Below are 26,193 nucleotides of genomic sequence, written 5' to 3'. Positions count from 1 at the left end.
GTAAATCTGTCAGACAGGAAATAAAGTGATTGAATGATGTAGGACCTTATGTTTGGGCTTATTTTGATCAACAGTCAGAATCTATGTGGTTGAATGTCCTGTAAATCAGCGGTCCCCAACCCCCGGGCCACGGACCGGAACTGGTACGTGAGTCGTTTGGTACCGGGCCGCGAGAGTTGAGGATTGGGTGTGAAATGTATGGTTTTCAGGGGTTTTATTGGTTATTTTGTTATCGTTTTTATCGTTAACTCAGTTTTCCTGGGTCTTTTCACGTGTGTTATGAATAAATCTTATTTTTTTCGGTACCGGTACTAGTTTTAATTTGTTGTATTTATCCGCGACACCTTAAAGGCCGGTCCATGAAAATATTGTCAGGCATAAACCGGTCCGTGGCACAAAACAGGTTGGGGACTGCTGCTGTAAATGATCTACCTGAGTTGACTCACTGTCTCTGATCTCCCAGATCCGTGTGGTGAAGGCCTTCAGGGACAGTGTGTCTCCCTATGAAGGTCTGGAGACACCTGAATCTCGCAGTTCCATTCACAACTTCATGAATCATCCCGAGTTCCGTATTGAAGACTCAGAACCTCAGATCCCCCTCATCGATGAAAATGAGAGTGAAGATGATCCCCCTACCAAACGAAACTCTATTTTCATCCCACCGCCACTTACTGGATTGTCCAGCCAGCCGCCTCTCCCCTTCACCCCCAACGAGAACAACAACGCCTTGGACCGTGTCATCCCGTTACATAAGGACATCTCCAGGTCTGCACTGGTCCCTCCCAACTCAGCAGGACTACCACCCTGTCCAGGAAGCCCCTTGCACAGTCTGGAAACCTCACTCTGAAGCCCCTCCCTCCTACCTGAACACCTCCTGTTACTAAAGTATGTTCGTACTGTGTTTTTTATGGTCAGAATTCTGGTTCTTCTGGGAGCCATGGACGGGAAAAAATTAAAAAGAGACTCACCAAATTGTTCCAACCAAGAGTTCATCTGCAGAAATGTTTCCAGATGTGCTTTTGTTCTGTGACAGCGACTCACACAGACTGTTTCCTTTTTTAATAGAAATGAACTTCTTGTTACTTAGGAGAATGTTGTTTGTGCAGGGAACAATGAGTAATCAGTTCTGATTGTGTACATATTCTGTTAATGTAGTTTTAAATGTGGGATGTTACAGTTTTTCAGCAGACCAGCTGATGGGAGCCGGTAGTGATGGTTCATGTTAGTTTTTTGTTAAGGATCTGTCACTGAAATGTTTAGTATTTTGTGTTGTAGAGAGAAAGTTTTGAGGGAGGTGTTTAATGTTGAATTTTATTTTAGTGTGGTTTTAGATTGAAAAAGTTACAAAAACAGTTATTAAAAGTTTCAAAAAATAGACATTGAGAGCTGGATAACTTTGGTAAAGCATTACGTCAGACAGGGTGAGAAGTTCGGCCATCCGGGAGGGGCTCAGAGTAGAGCAGCTGCTGCTCCACATCGAAAGGAGCCAGCTGAGGTGGTTCGGGCATCTGACAAGGATGCCCCCTGGGCGCCTCCTGGGTGAGGTGTTCCAGGCATGTCCCACCGGGAGGAGGCCCCGGGGCAGACCCAGGACACGCTGGAGAGATTATATCTCTCGGCTGGCCTGGGAACGCCTTGGTATTCCCCTGGATAAGCTGGAGGAGGTGGCTGGGGAGAGGGAGGTCTGGGCCTCTTTGCTTAGGCTGCTGCCCCCGCGACCCGGCCCCGGACAAAGCGGATGAAGATGGATGGATGGATGGATTACGTCAGACAAAAGAAGAGCTGTAGCAGTTATCAAAAGTCTTTTCAAAAATTTTCACAATGAATTCACTGGATTATAGAGCCTTCCAGTCTCAGGCTTTACTTCACACACATTTCCTAAGATATGTCGTTAGACAGTATGTGACAGCACAGCACTGAAATGTTGTCATCATTCTTCATCTATGTGTCAAAAATTTAACAAAGAAAAAGTGGGATTAAAAAAAAGGTAATGCTACTGAAATATGTATGTTTTGTTTTGTTGTTTTGTTTTTTGCAAAAAGACGATTCTTTACAATATTTTAGAAAAAATACAAACATGTAAATAAGGTTACAAAAATGTAATATTTCAAGGATAACATTACAATTGCAAAAAATAAAAATGGGGGAAATTTGACAAACAAAACAAACAAATAAAACATGTTCAGTGTAAAAATAAAGCTCATATTTTCATCTTGCCATATTTCACTCTATCCTATAGCATGTCTGTGAAGGTTCTCAGTCATCCAGGTCATCGGACCACAGTGCACCTTCCCTTATCAGCTGGTAATATAGTGATGTTGTGGTCTTTGCTCAGGGAAGCAACTTACAACATTTCAAAACACCTTTCTACCATCCTGGCACCTCTTGTGGTGAACACCCCACATCACATCAAGAACTCCACGGCTTCAACGACAAGGTCCAGAAACTTACCCTGGATCCAGATGAAACCATGGTGTCCTTTGACGTAGTCTCTCTCTTCACTTGCATACCCACCACGGAGGCAGTGGAGACTGTCAGAAAACGACTACAAGAAGACAGCTCCTTGGAGGGCAGGACCAACTTCACACACGATCAGATTCGCACACTGTTAGACCTCTGCCTTACCACAACATACTTCAAATACAATGAAGGCTTCTACAGACAAAAACGTGTCTGTGCCATGGGCTCCCCGTGTCACCTATTGTAGCCATCCTTTGACTACGATGACCTGGATGACTGAGAACCTTCACAGACATATTGTAGCCAACCTTTACATGGAAGAAGTGGAGAGAAAGGCTCTTTGCTCTTTTAAAGGGAGAGTACCCAGCCACTGGTACAGATATGTAGACGACACCTGGGTCAAAATCAAAACACAAGAAGTGGAATCCTTCACTGCGCAAATTAACGCTGTGGATAAAAACATCAAGTTCACCAGGGAAGACACAAAGGACAACTGTTTGCCTTTCCTGGACTGCGCTGTGCACATTGAAGAGAACGGCAAACTCAACATCGAAGTTTACCAGAAGCCCACACACACGGACCAGTACCTCCACTTTTAGTCCCATCACCCTTTGGAACACAAACTTGGAGTAATTAGGGCCCTACACCACCGGGCAGAACATGTTCCCTTTAAACCTGAAGGGAAAAAGAAGGAACACACACATGTAAAGGAAGCACTTAAAACATGCGGTTATCCTAATTGGGCGTTTGTAAAGTCAGCAAAGATTCACAGAAAAGAAGATCAGGACACCAGCGAGGGAGGATAAGAAGGACAGACGCAACAACATTGTCATCCCCTATGTAGCCGGTGTATCAGAGAAACTCAGGAGAGTTTTCTCCAAACACGACATTCCAGTGTACTTCAGACCCAGCAACACGCTCAGACAGAAACTGGTTCATCCCAAAGACAAAACCCAAAAACACAAACTTAACAATGTGGTGTATGCTGTACAGTGCAGCGAGGAATGCTCAGACCTCTACATTGGAGAGACCAAACAGCCACTTCACAAGCGCATGGCACAACATAGAAGAGCCACCTCCACAGGACAAGACTCAGCAGTCCATCTGCATCTTAAGGATAAAGGACACTCTTTCGAGGATGCCAATGTTCACATTTTGGACAGAGAGGACAGATGGTTTGAAAGAGGAGTGAAAGAAGCCATCTATGTCCACTGTGAATGACCATCTTTGAACAGAGGCGGGGGTTTACGACACCAACTCTCTACCATCTATAATCCAGTTTTGAGATCCCTTCCCAGACGCCTTAACGCCCACTCACATCCTGGGCCATCTGACCTCAGGAAATCATATGATAGGGTGGGGCCAGGTTTCACAATGAGCTCACCCGAAACCCTCGCTGATTGGGACCCACACCCATTTTCACACCTTGGCTCAGGCGATTAGAGGATCATCAGGGGGTCCTTTTGTCCCTCTGTGGGGGGTTACTCCCACTAGGCTTATATCTGGGACTCTCCACCAGTTGACCTTAGAACTGAAGAAGCTTCTCGGATGAGAAGCTCAAGCAACTTAAAGAAGTCCAGACACTTTTCTTTGCAAGCTCCTTAGACTATCCTATAGCATGTGGTTCCGTTACACTGAGCATGTTCTCCTTCAGTACAACCAGAAATCTTCTCTGTCGCCTCTGTGGTTCAATATATCCATTGTCCCACCTCTGCACATATCCAAACCATCTCAGTCTTGCCTCTGACTCCAAATCACTCAGCCTGAGCTGTCCATCAGATATACTATGACCCCTGACACTTGACTCCACCCACTCCACTCCGACTGGATTCTCTTTCATCTTTTGCAATGCTCTTTCTTCACTAGGAGGCATAGTCCTGCTCAGAGATTGTCAGTTCTTTCCCATAGCTGTAATGAATGCTTGATCAGCTTGAACCCTCTGTGCAGCTCTGCAAATCAGCAGTACGCTTCTTCATTCCTCAGGCACCCTCACTCTCTCCCTAACCTTAATTTTGTTGAAAACTTCCACTGCTCTCTGCCCCCAGACATGTCCATACATCCATAGCCTGGATGAATGTGAATGGACCAACCGCTTTTCCACTTCATCCTCTGAGCTGCTCTCTCTTCTGACTTAAAGATTCCCTGCACTTCCTCTCGGTTATCCATTGTTTTCTCTATTCTATTCATCTGCTCCTCAAAGTACTATTTCCATCTTCTCAACACACGCACTTCACTTTATTCATTTCCATCTCTATTCTTAATCACGGGTGCTGCACATCCTCTCCAGTGCAATCTCTCTGCCAAGCCAGTCGATCTTCTGTAACCTTGTCTTCAACTCCCCCAACACTATTAACATTCATATTCAAGATTACTCCAACTCCATTTCACTTCCTATCTACACTATGGTACACCAGTCTGATTCCATGAAATTGTCCTTCTTTACGAGCCCTATATTTGATTTGGCCAACATCTTACATCAGATCCTCTTGCTGGTGCAACCCTTTTCTTTTACCCTGGCTTGGGATGAGCACTAAGAGTCCCCTCATTCAACTTTATTGTATAGAACATAGAACAGGAAATTATAACACATTTCACCAAAGAGTTAAAGAAATCTCTTTGTCATGGACATAGAAAGTTGTCCCAGAGTGATCCCTGTGAGACACCTGGTGGGCAAATATAGACTTGACAAAAAGAAAAAAAAAAGTCAAGAGGTTAACCTGTTAAACTCCAAGAGTCAATTCTGAGGTTCCTGCTCAAAAATAACATGCCCAAAATTAATACAGTATTTCTCTGCATGATGTCATGTCTCATGATGTGGGAGGTCAGTGCCACAGGCCTGTAATCCAGGGGACCTGGCGTCTTTGGTAGAGGGACGAGGCATGATGTTTTCCACAGCACTGCAACCCTCTGCAGACTCGGACTCAACATGAACAGTTTATGAAAGACTCCACAAAGCTGGGGCCACAGGCCTTGAGGAAGCGGGGACTCGCCCCTTCTGGTCCAGCAGACTTGCCTGAGTGGAGTCTCCTCATTTGCATCCGAACCTGGTCGTGAGTGAAAGTGATAAGTGGGGGAAGGGTGTCAGAGGCAACAGTGCTATGTATATGTATATATACATAGCACTGTATATATATATATATGTATATATATATACGGAACGGAGCAGTTGTCAGCCAGCTCCTGTACATGGATGACATCAAGCTGTATGCCAAGAGTGAACGAGACATCGATTCACTGATCCACACTACCAGGCTATACAGCAATGACATTGGAATGTCGTTCGGACTGGAGAAGTGTAGTCGGATGGTAACAAAGAGAGGGAAGGTAGTCAGAACTGAGGGGATTGAACTACCAGAAGGCAACATTGCAGACATAGAGGACAGTTACAAGTACTTGGGGATCCCACAGGCGAATGGGAACCATGAAGAGGCCGCTAGAAAAGCTGCAACCACCAAGTACCTGCAGAGGGTCAGGCAAGTCCTGAGGAGTCAGCTGAATGGTAAGAACAAGATCCGGGCCATCAACACGTACGCCCTGCCCGTGATCAGGTACCCTGCTGGGGTAATAGGCTGGCCAAAGGAGGAGATAGAAGCCACTGACATAAAGACAAGAAAGCTCCTTACCATGCATGGAGGGTTTCACCCCAAGTCCAGCACCCTGAGGCTGTACGCTAAGCGGAAGGAAGGGGGCCGGGGACTGGTGAGTGTCAGCACCACAGTCCAGGATGAGACAACGAACATCCAAGAATACATTGGGAAGATGGCCCCAACTGACCGAGTACTCAGTGAATACCTCAGACAGCAGAAACCAAAGAAAGAGGAGGGAGACGAGGAACCATCATGGAAGGACAGGCCCCTGCACGGTATGTACCACCGGCAGATAGAGGAGGTGGCTGATATCCAGAAATCCTACCAGTGGCTGGACAAAGCTGGACTGAAAGACAGCACAGAGGCACTAATCATGGCAGCACAAGAACAAGCTCTGAGCACAAGATCCATAGAGGCTGGGGTCTATCACACCAGGCAAGACCCCAGGTGCAGGCTGTGTAAAGATGCCCCAGAGACAATCCAGCACATAACAGCAGGGTGCAAGATGCTAGCAGGCAAGGCATACATGGAACGCCATAACCAAGTGGCCGGCATAGTGTACAGGAACATCTGTGCCGAGTATAACCTAGAAGTCCCGAGGTCAAAATGGGAGATGCCCCCAAGGGTGGTGGAGAATGACCGAGCTAAGATCCTGTGGGACTTCCAGATACAGACGGACAAAATGGTGGTGGCTAACCAACCGGACATAGTGGTGGTAGACAAACAGAAGAAGACGGCCGTAGTGATCGATGTAGCGGTTCCCAATGACAGCAATATCAGGAAGAAGGAACACGAGAAGCTGGAGAAATACCAAGGGCTCAGAGAAGAGCTCGAGAGGATGTGGAGGGTAAAGGTAACGGTGGTCCCCGTGGTAATCGGAGCACTAGGTGCGGTGACTCCCAAGATAGGCGAGTGGCTCCAGCAGATCCCGGGAACAACATCGGAGATCTCTGTCCAGAAGAGCGCAGTCCTGGGAACAGCTAAGATACTGCGCAGGACCCTCAAGCTCCCAGGCCTCTGGTAGAGGACCCGAGCTTGGAGGATAAACCGCCCGCAGGGGCGTGCTGGGTGTTTTTTTTTTTTTTAGATAGATAGATAGATAGATAGATAGATAGATAGATAGATAGATAGATAGATAGATAGATAGATAGATAGATAGATAGATAGATAGATAGATAGATAGATAGATAGATAGATAGATAGATAGATAGATAGATAGATATTAAAAAAGGCACGTGATTTTGAAAGGGGTCACCTGGCTAAATACAGCTGTAGGTGGAACTGTCCAAATTAAGATCAGGATATGGTGTCACTCATGGGGCATTGGTATCAGTGACAAAAGAGACAGATAGAAAATAGAAAATCATGGAATTTCATTCCCATTCACTATGGCATTTAACTGCCATTCACACTGCTACTAATAATGAGGATAAAGAAGAAGGCAATAACAACATATGTTGACGTTGTTTCTTTGGAAAAATCTGACCAATTAAAAAATAAATACAAATTGTGTCTTTAAGCAAAGCCAGCTATCAACAATAGTCCATATTACTTTTTAAAAAAATAAAACACAATCTTATTCCTAATCTTTTCTAATAATGCAAGCCCATTCATGCTACAAAAACATGTGGAAGGCAGAAACTCATGGAAGCCTTTTGAAAATGTGTTATCAATAAGGAGAAGAGGAGACAGGGAATGTCAATTCTTTCATGAAAATTGATTGGTTCCTATTTATTCACAGAAGTAAACACAAAGCCTACATGTTTGCCGTATTCACAGAGCTCAAGGAATATAATATCAAGTGACACTATGACACAAATCACACGAAAAATACAACAACTTACAAGGCCAACCGAGAACAGAAAAGATGAGTTGTTGATAGGTTTGAGGAAGCAACAAAAGGATCAGCGATACAGCTGTGAAAGCTGGCCATATTACTGTCAGCATGATAACATCGGCTCCAAAAGCATACTCCGACACGCAACAGGCACTTGCCAAGATCAACTTGACAAGAAGCTCTGTGACGGATCGCTCGCTGTTCTCACTATTCACAGTCAGTGCTTTTATCTGCCCACCGACATCCAGCTTGAGGTAACGGACATGCAATGTGAATGTGATTTAGAAAATGAAGGATAAATTTGGACGCATTTGGAACTACTTACCTTTGTGAACATTTTTTTCTGTAATGAACCACAAAACTGCCTTCCAGGCTCAAACAAAAGCACCTCAGTGACATTCTGGCAGCTCCACAGTTCATTCATTCATAACATTGATGCGTGTGTAAAGGCAAAGAAGTGCCAAGTTTCAGGGGCAAGTTAAACAGTAAGTACTGTCTTCATGCAGAAATCTGCCTCAGAGGGTTTTCTTCCCTTACTGGAAAACAGTTCTCTAACGTTTCCTTAAATTTTACTTGAGCTGCATACATTTAACACAGGAAATTTATGTATTTCTATATTTTGACAAGTGTTTAGTCCATACGAAAACAAAAACATATCAAATTCCAAAGACATGCTGTTAGACACTGGCTTGCAAAAACATAGCTCACTAAATGCAAGTTAAAAAAAATGTACTTGCACTTCTTTACATTAAAAAAAGGTGAACTATTCGAACGCATTGTTTAAAAAAAAAAAGCCCTTATAGTTTTTGGTTGTCTGGCTCCCTTGATATCAAATTAGGCTCTTTGTGGCCTGCAAGTTAAAATGAGCTGGGTAAAGGTAAGTAGGTTAGGTAAAGGCTGGGTAAAGGTCTCCAGTTTGGTTTGAAGCAACATATTCCACTGATGGATTTTACTGATATCTGTTTAATTATTTAATTGAAGTTCAGAGTCCCTTTCGTGTCTGTCATAATGTTTTACAGTCTCCAGTATCAGTTGGCAGTATTTTTTTTAATCACTAGCGGTAACAGTAGATAATGTGTGTGTTTTTCTCTTGCTGTTTCCCTGTTTCCCTCTGACAACATTTTTTTCTGCTAGCCTGGGCTAAATTACAAGTTAATAATTAACCGTTAAAGAAGTGTTCATTGTTCACTGACACCACTACTGCAAAAAGGGGGCTATAAAACTGACAGGGGCACAAGATGAAGGCACATAGTGAATCAAAAAATCTAATTAAATGAACAGCAGGGCGACCAGAGCTCCCATGATTTTCACTCCATAATTTCTACCACATTGATTTCATGAGTCACAAATGCCTCACTAATGTATATAGTAATGTTTTTAATGAATTTATGACACGTTGATTAACTATGACACATTTACATTAAGAATAGATGCTACAATATGTTGCATTTTGATAAAATCTAAAGGTTCAAACTTTTTAGCTTTTGATTTATCCGTGAAATTTCTTTTTCCATAAGGTGTACGCTGTGCTGGTTCTGTGTGACGGCTCCTTTGTAATAGGCTGATAAGGCTGAATATTATGTGCTTGACTGATAAAAAAATCATTCGATTTTATTATAGGTGCTTTCCACCATGTTCTTGTCTTTTTGCTACGCTTACAGATCAATGTCCAGTTCTTCGTCACCATCTGAGTCGTCGCCCGGTTCCTCTATTTTTACGCCTAGGCCGCTGTCTAAATCAGTATCAGCAAACAAGACCTTGGAGTTTTTTTGTGGTTTTCCATCATGTTTTTTGCTGCTTGAGGGTGGTTCCTCATCTTCCTCCTCGCTGTCCTCCCTGTTGTCTGGGAGAATGACCACCTCCTCCTTGGCACTGGGGTCAATGTCTGCCTTAAACCAGACAGACTTGTACCCCTCCTCCACCCGTCTCTCCTTTGTCAGGATGGGTTTTACTTCCTTCTCGCTGTCAGCCTTATCTGAGCCTACATCACTGGTGTCATCAGGCAAAAGGTCATGCAGTGGTGCAGAAGACCTTTCGATGGCCTCTTTGGTTGGAATATCCCATACTGATTTTGGTGTCTGTTCACTTTTTGTCTCTGGACCACTTGAGCCCGTGCTTCCTCCATCATCATCATCACGCTGAAAGGCTTCATTGGTGTACTGGATGCCCTCTTTTTGGCTTGGGCCTTGACCCAGCTGTGGATAGAACAACAGAAAGGGGAGAACATTTATAAACAAGAGGACTTGAAAGTGTTATTCACAACAAGCTGCTACATCAGTGTATACAATGAATATATATTTTCATGGAAAAGCATCAGAAACCCTTCCCTTCAGACTTGTCTTTGAATCAAGGATTCACAATGGTAAAACTGTGTCCTTACTATGACTTCCAGTAGACATTTTCTACACTTAGCTTGCTGTTTTGAATCTCCTTTAATGCTGTTTCATAAAGTAAACCCTAATGATGAGAAAAAATGACCTTCATTTTATTCTTACTGAGACTGACTGACACAAAACCCTGTCTATTCATATTATAAATGCTCTTGTCCAATTGTAGATGTTGGACTGTATTGTAACACCGATTCAATATTTGCCCTAAATCTTACTGTGAACTATGCAGTCAACAAGAATTCATATAAAAGAGAAAGGGGAAGGGAAAGGGAAGTTACCAGCCAGAATCAAAGCAAATAACCCAAAAGGGCCACCATGATTCAGGGGGTTGGGAAGCTCATCTTGTAACCAGAAGGTTGCCGGTTTGATCCCCAGATTTGTCTGGCCTGGTTGTTGTGTCCTTGGGCAAGGCACTTCACCCTACTGCCTACTGCTGTTGGACAGAGGGGCCGATGGCGCGATATGGCAGCCTCGCTTCTGCCAGTCTGCCCCAGGGCAGCTGTGGCTACAACAGTAGCTGCCTCCACCAGTGTGTGAATGTGAGAGTGAATGAATAGTGGAATTGTAAAGCGCTTTGAGTGTCTGGAAAAGTGCTATTTAAATGCAATCCATTATTATTATTATTAAAAGCTACAGGTAAAACATTGCACACTGCTAAATCAATGTGGACTTCTTTATAGAGTGCAGAAAAATGAGCTAAAACAGAAGTGAGCAAAGAGAAATAATCAGAAGGAGGAGGACATATTTACAAAAGTTTTTTTTTAAATTGTGGGTTATTGTTGAACTAGCTTCAGAAAAATTTCCTGAAGGACTGTTGACACCATATCTGATGGGAAGTTTCTTTCATCCACTGAAACAGACACTCTGACTTTGCATAGAGCATACCTGGGCCCTTCCTGTAGCTTCCATTAGATATTTGTTTCCCCAGTTTATCGTAGTCTTCCCATTGCTTAAAATGACCTCAAAATATTTTTCATATTTATGTTAATTCATCTGGCTGTTGACTGATATTCTGTGGGATGAATATTGAATACAGAATAGAATAATTAATTGATCCTCTGCTGTTTTTGAATGTTTGTTTACTTACAAGAAATGAACAGTCTTTAATTGTTATGATAGTTTAACATTAATGGAGACAGAACGTCAACCAAAAATCCAGAAAAAAAACACACCCGGTGTGGGGATTTGGTGTTCTAGTTACCAAGCAGCCAAGATACCTACAGGATTTTGAGTTTCTGTAAAGAGCAGTGGGTCATAATCCCTCCACAGGTGTGACCAAACCTGGTGACCAGCTACAAGAAACATCTTACCACTGTGCTTGAAAAAAAGGGTTCCTAGTGTGAAATTATGCTGCAATTTAGCCTGAATCTCAAAGGTCACAAGGTGTATAAACATTAAACAAGTGAAAATAGTACAAATAAAATATTTCATAAGGAATCTTTTATCTTGTCCTTAAATCTGTTTAACTGAAACCAAGGTGGTCAAAAATGAAAATGTGTGAATAGTAAAGACCAACGTGTTGGAAAGGGATGAGTCTGGATGAATGTGAAAGTTCACCCACACCTAAACCTTAAACTTACGGAGCTTCGAAATATGTTGGCTTCATAGATCTTCTTCCAGTCTGCCTTCCCATTCTGCATGCGATGGGCAAGCACACCAATGACCACCAGACAAATTAACAGGAGAGCACCCAAGGTTGCACCCAGTGCTGCCATCTCCACTGTTCCATATTCACCAGATGGGTTGATGACTGCAGAAACAATAAAAAAAAAAAACCCTCATTAAAGAGTCTAAACCCTTTCTGTAAACTGAAGTGTTTTTCATCAAATGCTTTTTATTGGAGTGATAATTCTAACTGTAAATGTCAGATTAATCTTTGTTACTTGGAATGGACATTTTAGGCGAAACGTAGAAGTTTAGCACACTAAAGCTGTGGTTAAGTAACTTTAACACAAAAACTGATAGATTAAGACTGGTTTGATAAGGGTTGACTGCACATAGCTTAAGAAAAATGAAATGACAGATACAATATGTGGATTATAGATCTGCCACTTACTAAAAATGCCATGCTAAAAGTCCATACTGAACAAGTGGCGAGCTCAAAAATCAAGACAAAGCCAAGAACTGCAGTTCCTCAAGTGGCCACTTGAGACTTGCTAGTCGAACCCAATGAACTCCCCTGTTAAAACGCCTAATGCAGAGTTTTCTCCTTTATAACAACTCAGGAGAAAGAGATTTTTTTTTAATATCTCATCCACCTGGATAGTGGATCTGGGTGCTTGGCCACTCGATAAGTGTCCACTGCACCAGACTAGCGTCTCCTAGATGTAATCTTGTCTACTATAAGTCAGTAAACCAGACCACACCGTTGTGTTTGTGCTGTTGATGCCTTTTGAAGGAATTTAAATGGATTATCTAACTAATAATAACTAATAATATGGCTTTCTCATGTATCCAAATTCTAACACCAAATAAGAACAAAGTTAAACAGCATGGCAGTAGCTGACATGCTAATACTAGTTTCAAAATGCATGGACAGATCAACATCCATCTATTACGCTGAGTATGAACTTGACATATACACATTTTAAGCTTTCAGAACATATTGAAGATTTATTTGAACTAGTCTTTACTGCACTTTTTTTTCTTTCTTTATTATTTATTTATTTAGGAATAACTGCTGTGATGAATGAGAAGTATATGGGCCAATGCTTAATACCAACAATGAGACTTTAAAGACATTTTTATAGCTTTGGAACAATGTGAAAAAAGCCTTTATAGGAAGTTAGAAGTATATTCCTGTCTAAAATAAGGCTGGATGACAAAAACAATTTAGTATTATTATTTTAGGAAGTTTATGATTTTTTTTAATTAAATGGAATATTCTAGCTTTTGGTGTGTGATTTTTTAAAAAACATTTTTAGTCTCAAAGGTTATCCAATTATTTTTTTTGTTTCCTGTGAATTTCATTTATTTTCCATGTACTACCCCTTTCCCCAAGGTCATTTCTAAAAAAACAAAAAACAAAAATAACAAAACAAAAATATGTGTGTGTGTTAAAATATGTGTTGGTAAATCCTTTGTTTGCCTGGCAATGATTCTTCTTAGATTTACTGCTTGTTTGTGTGTGTGTGTTTTTCCCCCCCAAAGGACCACATTTGATCTGATGAAGAGTAATGGGTAAGCACCTGGTGGTGCCTTGCTGGGAGTGGAGAAACTTTCTTCAGGGGTCAAAGTGGGATTAATGGCTGAAGAACTGTCTTCAGTGGATGCAGCAGAGTTAGTGGTGCTCTCACTGGGGCTGGTCGTTGAGACGCTGGTGCTGGTTGTGGATTCACCTGTGGTTGTTGTGGTCATAAAGTCTGTAGTAGTCTGAGGTAAACTGGTGGTGGTGATACCTGGGAGGAGAGCACACTTTGAAGCTTAGTGGTTTTACCTGTGTCTTCATGTTCTGCTTTAGATGTCTATACACGGCCGTTTTAGCGTTCTTGAAAGGTCTTTGCAAGCCACATGGACATGAATCTTGATGCATGTAGCTAATCCTTGTTCAGTCTGGGCCAGGATATAGCTGTTATTCTTCTGCTTTCTGTCTTAATGCCACACTCCGCTGGATTGGCCATGACAACTCAAGGACACATCATATAGCCAGGTTCTGTGGCCTCAAATCAACAAGACTTTCTTCTTTGTTGGAGTTCCAAACATTTTACTGTGCACATATTACTTCCATATATTCCATTTGGGTTGGTTTGTCGAGTGCAATTGCCGTTAAGATCAGCGCCATTTCAAGAAAGATTCCTATTTGGTGGGCAAGTAGACATATATCATAATTGCAGTCGCACTGCAAGATGGTCATCCTAAACTTCTGACACCATCAAAAGTTCATCCAGGACGGTCTTTGGTTGTAAACCAACTTTGAGCATAAGTATGGTGTGATAGTCCATGATGTGGGTCACTGTTTTAGAGTCCCAGTTCTTTCACATTGTCCCTCTCTCATCTGGGACATTCAAAACGACACTCTAAATATTAGTATTATAAGTTATTCAGATTGGGTGCAAGTAAATTTTCATCATATTTTTCTTTTGCAAGACCTTGAATCACGTTTAAGGCAAAGTTTTTAAGTTACTGTCACAAACAGAGAAAATCAGATTGACAGGGGGCAAAAAAAAGAAACTTGCATTTTAAGTTTAAAGGGGTACAACAATGTACAGTAGAAATCAATCCAATAAATAAAAGTGGGACCCCCCCCCCCCCCCCCCACACACACACACACACACACACACAAAGACAAAGAAACCCTCCTTAAAAACCAACCTTAAAAAAGAACAAAGAAACAAAGAAATAAAGTGAAAGAGGGATAAACTTATAGGGACTCCTGTTGCTCAGGAGTTAGAGTACTTCGTTTACCAACTGAAAGGTCAGACTCTTCTAGTCCACATGCTGAAGTATCCTCAGGCAAGATACACTAGTACATCCTCTGGAGAGGGAGTGTGTGTGGATATGAATAGATAGTACTGTATAAATATGTGTGTGGGATTGGGTGAATGGGACTTGTGGTAGAGCTTTGAGCTCTGACTGAGTAGAAAGGTGCTATACAGGTATCAGCCCATTTGTTGCATTGACAGAACAAGTGGAGTCAGCAGCATATTGTGGAAGGTTTCATTTACCTAATTTCACCTCCACTGACAGCTGAGCTGTGGCTGTTTCATCATTGGTTGAATCTAGTGCCAATACCTGAAAGTTCAAAGACAAAGTTAAATGCTTGATAAGAAACTTGCTCACTTCATCAGTCATTTTAACTTTAACTAGACTTGTAGACTCACTTCCAGGGACAGGGTTTCCTCTGGGAGTTCCTTAGTCATGAATAAGAAGCCGTTAATGATGGAGAATTCACTCCTCCCCTTAATGGAATAAGTGATGTGGGGATTCAGACCCTGTTTCAACATATGTAGGAAAAAAAGTTGGTGCTGAGCATGAAGTAGATTGAAAACTCCCAAAAGACTTTGTTAGTAATCAAACAAACTCCCAATGGAGTAGTTTGCCACTAAACTGCATAATGTCATGAAATAATGTATAAGTCTCTCCATCAGTGAAAATAACTACATCATGTCTGGAAACAGTTGACAGAATGGCTGGACATGCACCACTGCTGGCTGTTACCAAAATGAGCTTTCACTTAACAAACTTGTACATAACAAAAGTCAAACAGTCTTGCTGGAACATTCTTTTGTTTTTGAACAAATAATCAATACAAGCATTTGTAAACTACATTTAAATGGCATTTCAGGAAATTTACAAAAGATGCTAAGGAAACATGAGGAAATGGATCATTGAGACATGGAACTGTTAGCTCTAATTTCCCACTTCCATTTCCATAAAAAACTACAGAGAATAAAGAAACACAAGTCAAACCTAGAAGAAGAATAAGTTTGGGAACACAGCCTATGAGCAGGTATCATCCATCCATCCATCCATCCATCCATCCATCCATCCATCCATCCATCCATCCATCCATCCATCCATCCATCCATCCATCCATCCATCCATCCATTCATCCTTTCACCTCTTGAAACACTTGTTTCACCTAGTCACATTGGTGTTTAAGGGTTTGAGTAACTGCATTTTACCGCTGTGGCAGCATAATCTTCATCTGTGGCAATAATCTGCAGTGGCGTGTCCTTGTTTGTCAGATCCATCGCCATGGCACCTACTGAAGAGATGACTCCTTCATAATGATCTTTCTGAAATTTTGGGGGGTGTAAGCTTTTGACTTGGACACTGATTGTGATGGTAGTGGTGGCAAACTGATGAGTGTTCACCTTCTGACTGGCCTGTGAAAGAAAAACACAGCTGAAAACATCAGGATTGTATAATACTGAAAATTTCCTGAGATTAACCTGACAAAGAAATTCATACATTTAAATTATTGATGTAATAATTTAATAAGATTTTCTGCCAATTTTATGTCATGTTTAGGGACCAACAGACTGCCTGTCTGCTCTTTGTAGGCCGATTCTCGCTTCAGTTTGGGAATGAGAATCGGCCTCAGGTGGAGGACATATAGCAGAATGTGGCAGCATTGGAAGTAATGCAGATGTTGGACTGACTGATTTACCAGACTGAATTGGCCAGAATCTGAGTGATCTTGTGAACATCAACAATAGGCCTCTCTGGGATAGTTTAAGTTGGGTTTTCTTTTTTGTTTTTGTTCTTTTTTACTGTTTTGGTTACATCCTGCATCTGTTTACTTACATCTATTGAAAAAATCCAGTTTGATTACAGTTTTTAGCACAAATTACACCATCATTTGATAACAGCAAGAGAATATGTTGTGTTTACTAGCACTGTCAAAGTGATCGTCCCCAACACATCAGCTGGCTTCAGCATGGTAATGTTCCCCGTGTTTGAGTTGATCTCGAACAGACCAGCATCATTTCCTGCAAACACAGACAAACTAGGCTTCTTCTTTCTGCTAATAACCAACAACTCTGCAATTGTTTGTTATAATTCAAGTTATATACCACTTAGGAATGAATATGTTATCTCCTCATTTATTCCAGAGTCTCCATCAATGGCGTACAGAGGTCCTGGTTTCAGCGGTAACACTCCAGGCTGCGAAAGCAAAATCACAGTTATGGCCTCAAAGTGTTTATCAGGTCGTCCAACGGCATTTAAAACCTTCTCATTCATTAACAATATTAAAAGCTAAAATGATAAAATACCCCTCTATATAATACTTTATATATGTATATAATACATATAATTACTACAATGGGAGTAACTCACCTCCTGTTCACTAAGGACAACAAATCCAGTATAGCCGGTACTCTGGCAAATTACATTCTCGTTCATGTTATGTGGGGTGCATGGCTGGAACCATGGCGGTCTGTTGTCCCCATCTAAGATAGTGACTGCAATAGTTGTGGTGGCACTATATCTTTCTGGTTCTTGTGTGTCCTAAAAAATGTCGGAAGAAGAAACATCCAAATGCCAGAATGAAAAACCATAGGTATCCTCCAGAGTTAGGAGGAAACTATTATTGTGTATAATCAGAAATGTTGACTACTCACCAGAACTTCCAATACCAGCTGCACATTTCTGACTTTTTCATAATCAAGGCGCGCATTAACAAGAATAACTGCACTAGTCGGTGACTGCAGTCTAAAGTAATCCTGCAGATATGAAAAAGGAAATAAAAATGTTTAGATCACTGTGCATCTTTGACCTTACTCTGGTCAAAGATGCTGGAACTAATATCTGCTGTCTCATGTGAGACAAAAGAAAAAAGTCTTACAGATTCAGGTGTGAGTGTATAGTAGAGTGTGGGATTGTCCAAGTCTTTGGCAGCGAACTGACCCACAGTGGTCCCTATAGGTGCTATCTATATAAAAAAAAAAGTACCACTAAATAAGGTACATTTAAAAAGAAGATATGAGGGCTATCTACTCGTGCCACAACACAAAAATTAATAAATAGATTAAAGAATTACAAAGACAAATAATAACTTCTCTAGTATTTCAACCCTTACCTCACTGACTTGAACATCGTACGGATTTTTATCAAAGCTGGGAGGGTTATCATTCAAATTGCCAATGACTACAATGATGACGATGTTTATCTGGAAACAGATTAAATTGACATTAGTGTATCAGATAACACATGACCATTAAGTACAAGGAAAGTCTGAGTCTGTGAAAAACACACAGCTGAGTGAAAAACTGAAGACGTTTATTGTTAACCCTGCTCAGCGTGTTTAAAGGCAGTTTTACCGTCAGTCCTGTGGTTTTTTTACACGTGATGCGGACCGGAAAACTTTTTTCAGTCTGCAAAGAAAACAAATTTTATACGATTTTACTCTTAAGCAGTGCAGAAATTACACAGAGACGAGTTTCAATCTTATTGGTATTATTAGTCATGACTGACAGTACCTCATAGTCAAACACCTTTGCAGCTGTCAGCTTGTTTCCATTAATTGAAAATGGGTTTGAGTCTGCAGCTGGAGGAGTAAATTCAAGGGTCACATCTGGCTCGACAGTTATTGTCTCAACAACGTCACCTATTCCGTTGTTTTCTGGAAACTGCACACTTGAAGGAGCCGAACAGACTTGTGGGAGAAGAAAAAAGATGTTCTAATTAAAGAGACAGACCATTAACACATTTATTAATTACGGTAACATTTTATTAAGTTATTAACACAAGTTAATAGATGTCTACCAGTTTTACTTGTTTTTATGTATACAGAGAAAGTACTAAAGTAATCTGTAAGCAACTTGACAGTTATGTGCATATCTCAAAGGCAGACTTAGAATTCCACTATTTTTCACTGGCTATAGAACTATTGAAAAATAGTTTAGAAATTGTTGCAATTGCTCAGAGTGTCTTCCATTTGGTTTCCATTTGGTTGCCTAAAGGCTTTATATACTGGTGCTTCAGCTAGGATGTTAGAAACTCTTTTAGAGTGATTTTTGAATATGTCTGTTAGATTATTCCCCTTATTCCACAATAATTGAGGCCTATGTGTACCAAGAAACATTCATTTCTGGGAGCACAGTGGAAACTGCTCTGAGTGAAAGTGATTTTATCACCTCGCCTTCATCTTTGTCTCAACAGACAGTTTACAAAGCAGTAGAATTTGGAAAAAACTGTGTAGTTTCCTGAAATGTTGACAGATGTGGAGGAGCACAAGGAATAAACAATCACAATAAAACTAGTACAGTTTAAAATATTGAATAAGTCAAGTTAGTTTAATAAATACTTAAAGAGCTGTTAAAATACTTAAAGAGTTGCAAGCTATAAAAAACAAAAAAGAAATGTAAAAATGTAAAAAAATGCATCAAACAGCGTGTCTGTTGGCTTCTAGACTTTTGACCCCCTCCCCTTTCTTTTCTTTCACTCATTTCTTAGCTCACAGGCTTTCACTAGCTGTCCAATACACACTGATAACAACAACAACAACAACAACAAATGGTAAATGGCCTGCAAATACCACTGAACACACTGTTATGCAGCCCATTATTTTTTTTTATAGGAACAGAGATCAACAGTCAGGTAAACAACAAGTGAAACAACAGAGATGGATACTCACTGGTCTGAGCCAATGTCTGAAACGGAATCAGAAGGATGAAGCAGAGGAGTGTTGTCGCAGTGAAGTGTGGATAAATATTCTCCATGTCGTTGTCCGACTGTGTCTTCGTCAGTCCCGACTGATCTGCCTCTCGTCTGTGTCGATCTGCTTGCGTTTATGGCTGCACTGGACTTTTACCCATCATAAAACCCATTACATGTATTCCTGTTTGCTGTGACGTCATATAAGGTCTTTTTCTGTGACTAATTGTCTTTTATTTGACAAGATTGACATGACGATGCATGTTAATATTGTTTGCACATCTGCAGAAGTGATGATAGTATTTGAGATCATTAAATTATGTATTCCCTCATCTGCTATTCCTTAACTTTAGGACACTCAATGTGTCCTATCGCAAGGTCATGTGTCTTGATTTGCATTTATGGTTGACAACAGTGGGATAAACATAACACATACAACACGCCTAGTACAGAGGCCAGTACAGTGGTATTAAGACTTTTCAGTTGTTAAACACTTTATACTGAATTTGACTAATATTATATAAATAAAAGCCTTTTTAGGGCGACCGTGGCTCAGGGGGTTGGGAATCGCATCTGTAACCGGAAGGTAGCCGGTTCGATCCCTGGGCTCTCTGTCATGGTCGTTGTGTCCTTGGGCAAGACACTTTACCCTACTTGCCTACTGGTGTTGGCCAGAGGGGCCGATGGCGCGATATGGCAGCCTCGCTTCTGTCAGTCTGCCCCAGGGCAGCTGTGGCTACAACTGTAGCTGCCTCCACCAGTGTGTGAATGAATAGTGGTATTGTAAAGCGCTTTGGGTGCCTTGAAAAGCGCTATATAAATCCAATCCATTATTATTATTGTCCCTATTAATCCATACACAACCCATAATTAGACATGTTTGTACTTTATAGGAGCCCCCCTTTGCGAACAGATGACTTTGTCCACTTTTATGTGTTAGATGCCTAAAAGACTGTAAGTACAAGAACGAATGAAGCAGAATAAAAATAAAAACAGTTCCTTGAATGTTCACTTGATGCTGCAAAAATACGTCAGCCCTCATAGACTCACATGATGAAATGTCCAACTTTACAGCAGCAATAACCACATTTATACCCTGGTCTTTATGGCTGACTATCCCCTTTATGGCAGCTGGACAGTGTTTATTTTTTAATAACCCAACAGTTTCAATTGCATTTAAGCTTGAAGTTAGGGTGTCCTGAAGGGTGGCGTTTGAAGGGATGTCATTTAGGCTACTATTTCTTATAAGGGCTTTGCCTTGGTTCATTTCAGTCACACAGCTGGACCTCTTGCCTGTGTTTGCTATATGCAATTTGGAATATTTAATATAGTCATCTAAAATAAATAATAATAGTAATAACAATAATAAAAAGGAGAGGAAGGAGAAAAAAGATAATAAACTCCAAGATACACTATTTTAAATTAAAAACAAAAAATATTTTCAACTGACTGGGTTTTTTGTGTGTTAATATGATCATTAATATATTATTTTAAATGCTATTAAAAAGAGAGTGCCTTGGAGTAATTTGCTTTTTGGCTCATCCAGATAACAAACAGATCAGTTTCTGCATTGATGACGCATCTATCTATCAGTTCATCCATCTGTTCATGCCTCTGCAATTCACAAGAACTTCTACTCCTCCTAGAGCAGAGGTCAGCAATGACATGCGGCTCTTTAGTGGGTAAAGAGCCACATGCAGACCCACTGGTTAGGGTTAACCTGACCCTATTAATAATACATATACTATATGTGTGTATGTAATATCCTCTCCCAGTTACACCCATCATCCACCCGTTGGTCTCCCATTGCATCGTTCCTGACACCTGTGTGTGTCTGTTGTTTTGTAGAAGGAGCTATAAATTTAAGAAAGGAATATATAATTGTGCTTTATGTTTTTCATAGCGCTTCTCGAAAAAGACTCCTGCCATTAGAACTGGTCCTGTTACATTTCAGATGCATTATTTATCGATGTGTTCCAAGCATTTTTTCATATCCATACCTTTTTTAATATGAATATTATTTACGCTTTAAAGATGACAGCTGTTCTTACTGAAGAAAATTGAAGTTGGAGGTTGAAAACAAGCTGCATTTTTAAATTAGAAGTGAAATTTAAATTCAAGTTGCTTGAGTTGAGCTATGTGTAAATACAACATGCACACCATGACTTGGATGGTTGGAGGAATTTTTTTCTATGGCTTTGCGTTCAGGAACTGATCCTCCTGAGAACGGAGGTAGAAAAATATCTTTCAATAAAAATATCTTTCTTTAATTTTTTGTGATATGTGCGTCCACCACAGAGGACATACATGAACAGGCTGGGTCTCAGCACGATATCAAACAGACTTCAAAACCCTGACATGAGCCTTTAAGTTTTCATTTAGCGCCACCTTCAGGACAAGTTATTGCAGCACAATGCATTCTTGTATGCACAAATATCAAATCCTGCACATAATTATGAAACACACTAGTCACTGAAAAGTACTTCATAAAACATATTTAATAACAAAGTGATGTGTTCCCACACTAAATAAGATAACAGCTGCATTTACACACATTTATTCAGATCATCAGTTTCCAACATTTTCCAACTAACATCACATTGGATCTCCTCATCTCACTGAGTCTTCTACAGGTCGGTGGGCCAGTTGTTGTAGACAGATGGACACATGTACTGTTTCAGCAGCAGATTCACTTTCTCCGTGTCTGCTCCCACCGCACTGTGAACAAACACGGCATAAAAAACATGCTGACACGTGCGGATAAAAACACAAAGAGCCATTAATGAAGAAAATATAAACTCTCTAATGATGTCTGCTGAACTAAAACCTTTATTACTTTATAGTAGCGGCACACCGTAACTATCTCCAGTTTTATATATTAGTATGTATCTAATTTTACATCTCAATGTTTTATTAAGAACAACGCTTCCAATTCATTCAAACCATGTCATACACTTTACTCTGCTACGCCATAGTGCTTTTAATATGAAAATACTACAGGAAGTGTGAAATTTCACTCAAAACGTTCAACTTGCCACTAAGTTGAAAATCCAACCAGGTAGATTGTGAAAAACAAAAACCAAAACACTTTATTTCATAGTTTTTTGCGAATTCTACTCAGCTGTTTTCTTCCATTGCTGATTAACTGTAGTCAATGAAACTCAGTACTTCACAATAAAAGCCAGTCAGGGAAAGACTGTGTCAGTAAAAGATCCGAAAGTTAATTAAATTGGAAGTGAGGTGACACTAATACCTGAATGAAAACAGTGTTACAGAAGAACGACAGCAGAGCACTGAGTGCAACACAAACCTGTTGTTGGAATTTGTGCTGTGGAGAATTATTCAGTGCTCATATTACTTCAAACTGTTCCTGTTTCTGCCTTTATTTGTTCGTCTCTTATATGCTTACTACTTTTATTTGAGACCTATCTTTAAAAAGTTGGAGATAACTCTTGTCTGATTTTGATGCATAAAAAGCGAAAAGTCAGCTTAGAGGGACTGCTGTGTATGGAGTCACAAGTTTTTCCATCGTTAGTGTTAGAATATGTTTCACTGTTCTTATAATGTGCCTGTCACATGTCGCACCTCTTCTTTATGCCTTGCATGCGGCGCAGAAAAGCACAGATTGAGGTGTGTTTGGCTTTAGAGCGCAGAAACTCTGAGTATCTGTTTGAGAACTCGATGTCTCCCAGCTGCCTCCTGCGGTCTAGACCTGAAGACATCAGCTGCCTGAAACACAATCACATTATCATTCATCTCAGTTTTATGTTTACCTGTATATGATTTTGAATGTGCACAATTTTATCTACAATAAAAAGGAAATGCATCACTTATTACACAAATACTGTTGACGCTTTTTGTACAGTGGAAAAAAAGATGTTAGAGCTGACACTGATGCTCCTCGTCCACTTAAAGTAGCCCAATGCTAATGGAAGACAGTTGTGAGAGTCATGTCAGTGAGCTATACAATAAGCTGAAACTCATTGCAAAAATGGCTCCAAAAAGTAGAGTAACAGCAGCAACGGTTAGGTCTTATTGCAAAATCTCACTCTGTGTATATGAGATCCAATCCCACATTTAAGTGAAGAATCACTTTTAATGTAAACTCACCTGAGTCTGGCCTCAACCAGAGCATCTGCAGAATTTGCTGACAGAGACCATGGTGCGTTCAGGGGTCTGATTTGAGTCAGGAATTCTTCCACTTCATCCTGGTCCCTGAGGTTACATGAAAGGAAGATGAACATTTCAAGAACATTTCTGAACTCTGTTGAGGAATCATAAATCTTTGTATAATAATTATAATTATTATCTTATAATTTCAGATTATTGAATTTGAGCAAAATCTGAAAAATTTGTTTGGGGATGGAACGTTACCTGACAGGAAGTGATGTGATGAGGTGGAGGAAGGAAAACAGCAGGAAAACCTGAGTGACGCTGATGGATGGCATCATGAAGATGGTAAAGATGATAATCTCCTTAAAAGGCAAGCAAATGATTCAGACTTTCTTCAGTAAACTTAGGTTTGTTTAACAAAGTTCTCCTTGTGACCTGCGTCTCATCCAACACATCTGGAACAAACTACAATATCACTGGACCAAAATAATCCTGATTCAGAGCAAATTAACTGTTTATTTCTTTCTTCATACCATCCTCTCGTTCTTTCTTTCTGAAATCTAACTTCTTTTAAAATATTCTTTCAGTGTATGTCTCAGACAGCAACAATGTTTAAAACATGCCTGTTGATTACTGCTTTTATTTACATGCGCAGTGGAAATAACTGGATGGATAAAACAGGAATATAAATGCAAGTCTTATTGAAAAGTGGGTACTTACAGGATAGGTACTATGGACAAAACTGAAATTTAGGAAAAACTGACAATCCTCTCCAGTAACACCTTCAATTAACCAACACATCTTTGCGTGCAAGAATATCATATGTCAAAATGTTCAAATTGAGAAAAAACAAAACTGCTTTAAAATGCTGCTTTATCAAAAACAATGATGTCTCTTTGAGCTTTGTGGTGAGCGAGAAGCTAAACAGGCATCGCTGTTTCAAACAAAACAGGAAAGCTAAGAAATCATTTGTGGCTAAGATGGTCCGCATGATCAAAACAAGGCAAGACAATGAAATTACAAAGGAAACAAATCAAATGCAGTGACTGTTACTTCTGTAAAGAAAATCCAACTGCATTAGATCTATATTTAGGTCTGGCTCAGCATTAATAGATCTCTTTCTTTGCACTTCCAAAAGGAAAGCTTAAATGAACACACTCAGTACAGTCAATGCCCTTTGAGACTCACCTGCACTGATCCTGCTGAAATCAACCCCGCAGACTGATGTCGAGCTCCGCACCACATCCTTTTGTACCTCCTCAGGTATCGACCTCTGCCAGACTTCACTCTGATTTTACAGTTCTGATTATTTATTCTGTCAACAGATTAAGTTTGCAGTCGGATTTTCCAGCTGCGGGTTGGCTTGTTGACATCCTGAAATGTTAATGATATGGGATCGACCATCCTTAATGAGCTTTAATCACCTGTGAGAGCTGCATCCTGTTTGCTCACATGAAATTAGCAACACGTCACTGCTGAGTATTGATCGGCAAACACACACATTTCAATCTTTTTTATTATTGGGATTTGTGCTTCTGTTTGCTTCAGAGACAACTAGTAATTAAGACTTACTCCAATAACAATGTACAAACATTCTTGTTGTTGCCCATCTTGAAGAGCAGTGACATCATGCCCGGGCCTCTGGTCGATTAATGCTTCTGTAAATCTGAGCTTTTGGAGTTTTTTTTATTCATAGTTAAATGCAATAAATTTGAGATGGGAAGTAGAGGCCTCTCTCTTCTGGAACCCTTTACGTTTAGGCTTAAAACATTTCTTTTTGATAAAGCTTTTATTCAGGAGTGAATCATGTTCTGCATACTAATGTACTCCTATCATCATTATGCTGAGCCTTAGCTACTGGAAATCATTTACTAGTGTCAATCTTAGGTCACCAGCTGGAAGTGGCCGGCAAACAATCAGACCCACTCCTCGTAACTGTGACAATTACAGATTTATTTGAAAATAAATTGCAATGACTCTTTTCCTTATCTGTCCATTGGGTGTTACAAATACATAATAAGAATAGCAGAAACATCGAAAAGCTAGAAAGTCAAGTATGTTGCTGTTCATGGAAACCTCTTAAAAATCAATAAGGAGAAAAGTGGACCGAGTGTGGATTTTATTCCATGAAAATGGATAATATCCTATTTGTTCACAGAGGTAAATGGGAGGCCTCTGTGCTTGGTGTGGTCACAGAACATTTCAGTGCTCAAGGAATATAATATTAAGTGACACTATGAGACAAATCATGGCAGAATGCTTTTCGCCATGATTTGTCTTATTGTTTTCTTATTTATGGGGCAAAATGCATATAGGTACTTTACACTCCATTGTTAAAGTCCTGTGATGCTTAGCTACTGTTCACATGAATTAATAGCATGCTGTCTTCATGTCAGTCTGTACATTTGGTCTGGATCTGACACTACAGACAAGATACAGGCACATCTTAAAACTTCCTTTCATTGCTGAAATAATAGAAAAGGCTGTTTGGACACAAGCAAAGAAGGCACTGGAGAAGCACAATATTCTTGCCAACTTTCAGTCGGCTTTTAGAAAGTTACACTCTGTCCTTAAAGTTTCACCATTTCAATCATATGGTAGGGATATCTGGATCTGTCCTAAAATGGTTCACCTCAGAACACTTTTGATTTCAGTGAGAAAATTTTGGTGAGATGTAATTGGATTTTCATGTGGTCGGATCGGT

The 26,193-nt window shown here is 40.4% G+C and overlaps 3 protein-coding genes across 5 annotated transcripts in view; 1 reads left to right on the top strand and 2 right to left on the bottom strand.

The window, feature by feature from the left end:
• The window catches only part of LOC113026220 (plasma membrane calcium-transporting ATPase 1-like), a 32,975-nt gene extending 30,759 nt beyond the window's left edge, over positions 1 to 2,216 (top strand). For both annotated transcript variants that reach the window (XM_080304543.1, XM_080304544.1), the window contains exon 21: positions 464 to 2,216. In XM_080304543.1, coding sequence (XP_080160669.1) covers positions 464 to 847 — 384 coding nt within the window. In that variant the 3' untranslated portion in view covers positions 848 to 2,216. The remainder of the gene's footprint in view (positions 1 to 463) is intronic.
• A 7,025-nt stretch (positions 2,217 to 9,241) lies between these two features.
• On the bottom strand, positions 9,242 to 19,661 carry cdhr5b (cadherin-related family member 5b). Of its 2 annotated transcripts, XM_026177016.2 has the most exons (15): positions 19,357 to 19,661; positions 18,200 to 18,375; positions 18,041 to 18,094; positions 17,800 to 17,889; positions 17,566 to 17,652; positions 17,342 to 17,443; positions 17,058 to 17,228; positions 16,793 to 16,883; positions 16,611 to 16,708; positions 15,899 to 16,102; positions 15,095 to 15,205; positions 14,939 to 15,005; positions 13,463 to 13,672; positions 11,855 to 12,024; positions 9,242 to 10,079 (listed from the first exon to the last, which is right to left on the bottom strand). In XM_026177016.2, exons 1-15 carry the CDS (start codon positions 19,439 to 19,441, stop codon positions 9,540 to 9,542), a joined length of 2,256 nt encoding a protein of 751 aa, XP_026032801.2. In that variant the 5' UTR covers positions 19,442 to 19,661; the 3' UTR covers positions 9,242 to 9,539. The 2 variants fall into 2 exon arrangements, with proteins under 2 accessions (XP_026032801.2, XP_080160668.1); XM_080304542.1 differs by lacking the exon at positions 13,463 to 13,672.
• Positions 19,662 to 21,856: 2,195 nt separating this feature from the next.
• LOC145429874 (uncharacterized) lies at positions 21,857 to 24,756 on the bottom strand. Its single transcript, XM_080304016.1, has 5 exons — positions 24,678 to 24,756; positions 23,751 to 23,851; positions 23,487 to 23,591; positions 22,962 to 23,105; positions 21,857 to 22,094 (listed from the first exon to the last, which is right to left on the bottom strand). Exons 1-5 carry the CDS (start codon positions 24,732 to 24,734, stop codon positions 22,004 to 22,006), a joined length of 498 nt encoding a protein of 165 aa, XP_080160142.1. The 5' UTR covers positions 24,735 to 24,756; the 3' UTR covers positions 21,857 to 22,003.
• Positions 24,757 to 26,193: the final 1,437 nt, after the last annotated feature.

This window comes from Astatotilapia calliptera, chromosome 7 (genome assembly GCF_964374335.1).
Source record: "Astatotilapia calliptera chromosome 7, fAstCal68.1, whole genome shotgun sequence".
NCBI classification, from domain to species: Eukaryota; Metazoa; Chordata; class Actinopteri; order Cichliformes; family Cichlidae; genus Astatotilapia; species Astatotilapia calliptera.
This window is presented reverse-complemented; position numbering and strand designations above follow the sequence as displayed.

Coding starts and splice junctions, on each gene's coding strand:
- cdhr5b (XM_026177016.2), bottom strand. CDS start 19,441: ATGGAGAATATTTATCCACACTTCACTGCGACAACACTCCTCTGCTTC. Junction 13,673..14,938: donor GTCAGTGGAGGTGAAATTAG/GTAAATGAAACC, acceptor CTCTCCTCCCAG/GTATCACCACCACCAGTTTA. Junction 10,080..11,854: donor CCAACATATTTCGAAGCTCC/GTAAGTTTAAGG, acceptor TTCTATCCACAG/CTGGGTCAAGGCCCAAGCCA.
- LOC145429874 (XM_080304016.1), bottom strand. CDS start 24,734: ATGTGGTGCGGAGCTCGACATCAGTCTGCGGGGTTGATTTCAGCAGGA. Junction 23,592..23,750: donor ATCACATCACTTCCTGTCAG/GTAACGTTCCAT, acceptor ATGTAACCTCAG/GGACCAGGATGAAGTGGAAG. Junction 23,106..23,486: donor CTGGTTGAGGCCAGACTCAG/GTGAGTTTACAT, acceptor ATTGTGTTTCAG/GCAGCTGATGTCTTCAGGTC.